The sequence below is a fragment of the Topomyia yanbarensis genome, chromosome 2, assembly GCF_030247195.1.
Source record: "Topomyia yanbarensis strain Yona2022 chromosome 2, ASM3024719v1, whole genome shotgun sequence".
NCBI lineage: Eukaryota > Metazoa > Arthropoda > Insecta > Diptera > Culicidae > Topomyia > Topomyia yanbarensis.
Genome location: NC_080671.1, coordinates 421,841,855 through 421,850,115, shown reverse-complemented (window position 1 = coordinate 421,850,115; position 8,261 = coordinate 421,841,855). Strand labels below are relative to the sequence as shown.

Sequence of the window (8,261 nt, the reverse complement as noted above, 5' to 3'; positions counted from 1 at the left end):
ATATGGGAATTTGCTGTGTGACCGCACTCTTCAATCCGTAACTCCGGAACCGGAAGTCGGATCAACTAAAAATTCAATAGCAGCTTATGGGAGCGTTATACCTTTCAGATGAAACTAAGGTTGCGAAAATCGGTTCAGCCATCTCTGAGAAAATTGTGTGAGTTTAAATGACACACACACACATACACACACACATACACACACACATACACACACATACATACACACACACAGACTGTCGAGGTTGTAGGGCGCAGGAAAAGACCGTTTTGATAGCGAACTTTTTAATAGGCTTCAACTAAAATTTAATTTGAAATTAGTGAAAGTTTTGGTACCTTAATTAACACTTACAATTTGGTGGGCTGTTCCTTCCTTGCGCCCTATTTAGCTGTAGCGATTTACAGCTTGAGATTTTCCTGTCTAACAAGTTTATAATAATATAATATAATATTTTAATATTATAATATTTTCTTCTCTTTTCAGGTTAACTCACCTCTTTTTTACAGGTACTCCACGACTTCCTTCTCTACTCTCCTATCTTTCACCTTTTCTAATTTAATTGATCTTTACTAATCTTACTATACTTCTCTATCAATGCTTCAATTTTCACCATCAACTTTATTTGCTGCCGTTCGCGCTGAGCTTCAGTAAGGAAAAGGAACTGCCAGAAGCAATGTGGTCTGGTCGCTGACAGTTTGATGACGTTATTCGACTGATGTCAAATGACGACTGTCACCCATTGACGCGACGCTTAACTGTTGCTGCTTTGCTTTGACGCTGACGCGTTGCCTTTGCCAGGCAGTGTTGCTAGCTCGACGGTTTCTGCGTTGACAGTCTCCCCCGGGTGTAGTCCGGAGTCTGCCGGAGCTCCACTCCTCTTGACGTCGAGCAAGGCCAACCGCGACACCGGTCGAACACAGATCTTGTCGCCTATCTTCACGACCGCTCGTCGATGTCTGCCGTCCGCATGCTGCTTCAGGCAAACTATTCGGCCTCGCTCCCAGCCACTCCGTCTCGTCGGCTCCGCGACCATCACCAGGTCGCCTGGTTTCAATGATGGTGTCTCGCTGAACCATTTCGGTTGCCGGCGGATCACCGGCAGATATTCCACCAACCAGCGCCCCCAGAATACATCTAGCTGATGCTGGATGTGCTCCCAGGAATCCCCCAGGATTCGACACCGAACTGATTCGCTGATCTGTCTCGGTCCTTCATCTTCGTCGTTCATTTGCTTCATCCCATTCGAACTTAACAACAGGAAGTGGTTCGGGGTGAGGGCCTCGGTCTCCTCGCTCTCCAATGGCAGATACGTCAGAGGCCTTGAGTTTACGACACTTTCAGCCTCCACGACCAACGTCTGCAACCCCTCGTCGTCAAGCTTCCCCTCGGAATACGCTTCTTTCATTGCAGCTTTAACGGACTGTACTAGGCGTTCCCACGCTCCGCCCATGTGTGGCGCTCCTGGTGGTATGAAGTTCCACTTCGTGTTTGCACTGGTAAACGTTGCGGACAGTCCCTGGCTTATCTGGTGCTGCAGTACTCGATCGGCTCCTTGGAAATTCGTTCCGTTGTCGCTGAAAAACTCGGCAGGTGGCCCGCGCCGTCCAACGAATCGGCGGACGCACGAAATACAGGACTCTGTTGATAGTGTGTAGGCGATTTCTAGGTGTACGGCACGAATCGTTAGGCAGGTGAACAGTGCGACCCATCGCTTTACATTGGATCGCCCCAACTTCACCAGCAATGGTCCGAAATAATCCACCCCTGTGTAGGTGAAAGCTCGCTCGTGATGGGCTAAGCGGGCAGATGGCAGTGGTGCCATTGGAGGGATCATTGGTCTGGTTCGCCGTATTTTGCAGGACGGGCATTCTCTGCCCACTTTTTTGACCACCAATCGAAGCCTCGGGATAGCGTACAATTGTCGAACTTCGTTAACGACCGTTTCAGCATTGCCATGGCGAAAGTTGCGGTGGAATCGATGCACCAGAAGTTCCGTGACGCGATGCCTTCTCGGTAGAATCACGGGATGGCGCACGTTGTAGGCGACGTTCTTAACTGCCGCGATTCGACCCTGTTCACGTAGCAAACCCTTCTCGTCCAGCTTCGGCATCATTTGGTAGATGCAACTGTTTTTCCCGATGACTTCTTGACCGGTCTCATTGGGCGCTTTGTTTGACAGCGCTGCAACTTCGTCCGGGTATTGTTCACGTTGCACCAACTTGAAGATGACTTCTTCAGCAGCCTTCAGTTCCGACTGTTGTAGCTGTCCACTATATCGTGGCTGTTTCTTCGATACATTGTGCAGAAAACGGAGAACGTATGCGGTCGCACGTTGCAACCTGTTCCAGGAAGAGAATCGGTCGAAATCGATCGTTGGTTCAAACGAACTGTGATGTAGTGTCGATACACGCATTTCTTCCACGGTAACCATCACCGGTTCCTTGCGACAGGTCCAATCTGCTTCCAGGAGATTCAGGAAATGCGGTCCTTGGAACCACTTGCTGTCGTGGTTGAAGTACGGTCCACTACCCCATTTCGTTGCTTCGTCCGCTGGATTGGATTTGGAAGGCACCCATCTCCAGTCGCTTACCGAAGTATGCTCAAGTATCTCACCTACTCTACAGGACACGAACTGTCGATAGTTTCGAGGGTCAGCATTAATCCAGGATAGCGCCGTTCTGGAATCGGTCCAGAAAACCGTTTTGGAAACCGGGACGTCGAGGTTTTCCTTGACAAATTTTGACCACCGTACGCCCAGTACACACGCCTGCAGTTCCAGCCTGGGAATAGACCACGGTTTCAGGGGGGCGACCTTTGATTTTGCCGCTACTAAGCTGCACTGTGGTTTACCGTGTTCGTTGAAGGTGCGTAAGTAGATAGCGCACGAATAGGCTACTTCGCTTGCGTCGACAAACACATGCATTTCAGCCCTGAGGTAGGTCCTTCTCGTGGCGTTGGGGAAGTAACATCTGGGAATTCGGATCTCTGCGATATGGTTGATCATCTCGATCCACCTCTGCCACTTCGCATAGACTAAATCGCCTACTTGTTCGTCCCAATCCGTGCCTTCGCGCCACAGGTCCTGGATCAAGACCTTTCCGTGGATGATAAACGGCGAGAGTAACCCCAGTGGATCAAACAACGTCATGACGCAACGTAGAATCTGCCTCTTCGTCGGTCGGGTTACCATGCGAATCAGTGTTTGTACCTCGTCGCTCATTTGAGTAGAGAAACTCAGTTCATCGGATGATGGGCTCCAAAGCATACCGAGCACTCTCTCGGTTGTCGACCCGTCGATCAGGTTCCGTTGCTTCTCAGTTTCATCTGGTACTTCGCCCAATTGCTCGAGGACCGTGCTGCTATTTGACCGCCAGTTGTGCAATTTGAAGCCTCCTTGGCCGTGAATGTATCGCACGTCGTTTGCTACCTTTGTCGCCTCTTCTGCGGATCCGAAACTCGACAGGTAATCGTCAACGTAGTGATCGTGGACGATCGCTTTCGATGCCTCAGGAAACAGTTCAGCGTGCTGTACTGCGTTCCGATTTTTGACGAATTGTGCCGAAGCTGGCGAACAGGTGCTCCCGAAGGTAGCGACATCCATCAAGTAGATCGTAGGTTTCTCCGATGGACAAGCGCGCCACAAGAAGCGCTGGGAATTCTTATCTGCCTCTCGGATACGGATTTGGTGGAACATTTCCTGAATATCCGAGCTGACCGCCACCCCATACTGTCGAAAGCGGAATAGCACGGCTGGAAGTGACGAGAGTTGATCCGGACCTTTGAGAAGAGCGCTGTTAAGTGAGACTCCATCGACTTTGGCGGCTGCATCCCAAATAACTCGGACCTTTCCTGGTTTCTTAGGGTTTATTACCGCTCCCACCGGGAGGTACCATACCCTTCTTGGGTCCGCTGCATCTATCTCCGCTTTCGTAGCCCTGTGCGCGTAACCCTTTGCCTCGTATTCGCACATCTGTCGATGGAGGTTCTCTTTTAGCAGCGGATCGCGATCCATTCTGCGTTCGAGACATTCTAGACGACGTACCGCCATCGTGTAGCTGTTCGGGAATTCTACATTGTCTTCTTTCCACAACAAACCCGTTTCGAAACGGTTCTCTACTCGTCGAGTTGTAGTTTCCAGGATAGTTAGCGCTCGTTGTTCTTCCTTAGACATTGGAATGTTTGACGGGCGCACGCCTGCTTCTTCGATGGCAAAAAACTGCTTCACCGTATCGTGAAGTTCTTCGTCGCAATCGCATCTGCTTACGTGGAAATTATAAGCTTCGGTGTCACCGCTTTCTCGCGGGCCGTAGACACACCAGCCCAATCTGGTTCTCGCAGCTATAGGACCGGTACCATCGCCCTCTCTTACTTTAAGTGGTAGCGCAAGTCGTAGGTTGTCGATTCCTATGAGGATCTTAGGCTTTGCGTTATGGTAGCTGCTAACCGGAATCCCCCTAAGGTGCGCGTGTTTTGTCGCTGCTTCTTCCACCTGGAAACTCTGACTCGGCAGATTGAGACATTGAACCGTTCTTGCGTTCACTATCTTGTGCCGTTTGTGCTGTCCTTCACCTGCGATCTCGAAAGTGATGCGTTGCGATTCCTTTTCCATGCGGGAAGTGTTTCCCGTCCAGCGTAGACACAAAGGCTGAGGGCTACCTTTCAGACCCAACGATACAGCCAGATCATGTTCCATTAGTGTCAGATCTGATCCCTCGTCCAAGAATGCAAAGGTATCAATCGAGACGTCGCTTCCATGTAGGATCACGGGAATTATCCGAAACAGCGTCGACGAAGTCAGAAGACGGTGGGTGTGATTCTCCGCCACTAATGCATTCGATGCTGGAGCCTTTGGAGGCCCACGTAGAGAGTGAAGCAGTGGATGATGGCGGAACTGACAACCCTCGATGTCACAACTACTACGAATCCGACACGCCCTGCGTCCATGGCTGAATAGACAATTCTGACAAAGACCTAAAGCTCGGACTCTTCTCCAGCGGTCGTCGACGTGCAACGCTTTAAATGCAATACACTCGCGCACTCGATGACCAGTTTTGCTGCAGTGTGCGCAGTCAAACTGTTTCGCTGCGCCGGTTGGCACATTTATTGATCGTACAGAACTGACTGCTCCTTCCATCGCGTGAGTGTTCACGAACGCTTTGTTCTTTAGACGATCGCGTGGGTTGTTCCTTCTGGACTCAGGTTCGAAGGTTACTACGCTCGACGCGTCCTGCACCACCGACGTCATGTAATCGCCGAAGGTTTTTAAATCGACGACTTGAAAACTACGCTTATATCCTGCCCACATCATCCTTTGATCTGCGGGAAGCTTCGCAACGAGTTCCTGTAGTAGTGAAGGATTCGATAAATGAGCGCGTTCGTTCGCCGCTTCGATGTGGTCGCATAACGCTTGCACCGCCATCCCGAAATCGATGAGACCTTCCAATCTGTCGGACCGTGGTGCTGGGATGTCTCGCACCTTGCGTAGCAGAGCGTTGATCAGCAACTCAGGACGTCCAAATCGCATACGAAGTGTCTCGATCACTTGGGGCACCGCTACTGGTAACACCAGCCGACTACGTACTGTTTCAAGCGCAGAACCAGACAAACATCGTTGCAGGCGAAGCATGTTCTCACCATCCGAAAAGCCGCAGGCTTCTGTTGTGTATCGATAGCTTGAAATAAAGATCGGCCAATCCGCTGGGTCTCCAGAGAATCGGGGAAGTTCCTTAGCCAGGGACTGCCGTGCTGCTAGCTGCTGCTGCGTTGGACCTCCTGGAGCTCGAGGGGGAATCACTTGGTCTTGATACACATTTTCTGACAGACGAGGGGGCAGGGGAAATTTATTGAATTCAACCGGGTGTGTGGGGGAATCACGCATTCGTTCATCGGTTTTATTCTTATATTGACTCTTGGGCAGAGTTAGTATTTGTGTTACACCCGGGCGCGCGTGAAAAACTTGCTGCTGCTCGCGGGGAACTTCAGGAGGAATTTTACTATTTCCCGGATGCGCGAAATTTCGCGACTGTTCACGGGAAATTTCATACATATTGGTCGTGGGGCAATATTGAGAAGTGTATTCGTTTGCATTTATTGAATAATTACTCAAGGCTTGACGCTTACCTGGGGGTTCCATATAGCTTGGATTGCTTTCCGTTGCTGCGATTGTTTGACTTACCGCTGCCAAACTAGTATGGCTTACCGGTTCCCTCACAGGCCAGCGACGATTCATTGGGTCGATTCCACCTACTGCTTCAGCTTCGGAACCATTTTTAGACCGAATTCGTTCGTCCTCCGGGACAGTTGCTAACGTTCGGCCCGCCTTGGGAATGGCGCCGGTCTGCTTCTCCATGCGCGGCTGGCTTGCCGCTGGCTTTGGTAGCTGCTCCGTCACTGTACTGCTTGCTTCCGGTTGTCCGACTCGTTCGCACATTTCCGCACTGGATTGAAATCCCTCAAGTAGGTTGCGGCACAGTTCCAACTGTGCTTGTAGTGCTGATAGCTGTTCGTGTGTCGGTTTTGCTCGCCTTTCGCATTGCTCCACTCGGTTCCTGAGTTCCAACAATGCATCCTCAGATTTCGTTCCCTGCGGTAACTGAGACGCAGACGGCTTCAACACTGCTAGGGGAATGGTTACCATCGGTGGCGCTACCGATCTGGGTGTACCCGGCGCCGGTACCGAACGACGAACAGATGATGCTAGTGGGGCACTGGGGGGAAGTGGGGTAGAAAGACGCTTACTTGAAGTAGGTGAAGCCGCTTCAATGGTACCACTGCGCGCTGAAACACCACTGCGATGGCTGCCATTTTCTTCTCCTTCCAGCACTTTGTCGATGAGTTTTTGTTGCTCATCAAGATGGCGGCGTTGCAGCTCTATTTCCGCACGTTTTCGTTCTAGCTGCTGCCTTTCCACCAGCTGGCTCATACAGACGGAAAGCGCCGACGCTGCACTGGCACGACTGGAACCGCTCTTCAATGAAATGGCATCCTCTTGCATGGAGGTGCAATCACCGCACACCCATGACCGGTTCATCACACTCGCATCCACCCCGGCGCATGTATAGTGCCGCCATCCGTCGCATTGGTCACACTGGACCATATTGTCCGCACTATCCGGACGTTGGCAGGCCACACAATTGGATTCCTCTTGTTCCAACTCCGTTGTATCTCCAATTGGCGTCTGTTCGGCCATCTTACCTCAAATTTTGAAGATTGTCGAGGTTGTAGGGCGCAGGAAAAGACCGTTTTGATAGCGAACTTTTTAATAGGCTTCAACTAAAATTTAATTTGAAATTAGTGAAAGTTTTGGTACCTTAATTAACACTTACAATTTGGTGGGCTGTTCCTTCCTTGCGCCCTATTTAGCTGTAGCGATTTACAGCTTGAGATTTTCCTGTCTAACAAGTTTATAATAATATAATATAATATTTTAATATTATAATATTTTCTTCTCTTTTCAGGTTAACTCACCTCTTTTTTACAGGTACTCCACGACTTCCTTCTCTACTCTCCTATCTTTCACCTTTTCTAATTTAATTGATCTTTACTAATCTTACTATACTTCTCTATCAATGCTTCAATTTTCACCATCAACTTTATTTGCTGCCGTTCGCGCTGAGCTTCAGTAAGGAAAAGGAACTGCCAGAAGCAATGTGGTCTGGTCGCTGACAGTTTGATGACGTTATTCGACTGATGTCAAATGACGACTGTCACCCATTGACGCGACGCTTAACTGTTGCTGCTTTGCTTTGACGCTGACGCGTTGCCTTTGCCAGGCAGTGTTGCTAGCTCGACGGTTTCTGCGTTGACACAGACATTTGCCGATCTCGACGAACTGAATCGAATGGTGTATGACACTCGGCCCTCCGGGCCTCGGTTAAAAGTCGATTTTTACAGTGATTGCATAGCCTTTCTTTATATGAGAAAGGCAAAAAACATCGATCCTAAAAGATCGACTGAAAACAATAAGAGGCCAATAAATACGAAAACTTTTCTAAGATAAACGAAAAGATTTCATGCGACCAACGAAATCGTTCGTAATATACACAAACGTTTATTAAAATAAACAAAACATTTCATTTCATTCACGAAAAATAATGTCGTTATCAACGATAACATTCGTGCAGTGTACATTAAATGTGTAAAATTTACGAAAACTTTCGTTCACCATACGGCCATTCTTGTTCGTGAAATGAACGAAACTTACTATTTACAATGCACGAAAATACTTCGTTGCAGAAAACGACGAATGAATTCGTGCATTG

The 8,261-nt window shown here is 49.3% G+C and overlaps 1 protein-coding gene across 1 annotated transcript; it reads right to left on the bottom strand.

The window, feature by feature from the left end:
* Window positions 1-234: 234 nt before the first annotated feature.
* On the bottom strand, window positions 235-7,793 carry LOC131680943 (uncharacterized). The gene is made up of 4 exons (XM_058961659.1): window positions 7,468-7,793; window positions 494-7,394; window positions 352-420; window positions 235-298 (listed from the first exon to the last, which is right to left on the bottom strand). The coding sequence occupies exon 2, from the start codon at window positions 7,187-7,189 to the stop codon at window positions 752-754; it is 6,438 nt and encodes a 2,145-aa protein (XP_058817642.1). The 5' UTR covers window positions 7,190-7,394; window positions 7,468-7,793; the 3' UTR covers window positions 235-298; window positions 352-420; window positions 494-751.
* Window positions 7,794-8,261: the final 468 nt, after the last annotated feature.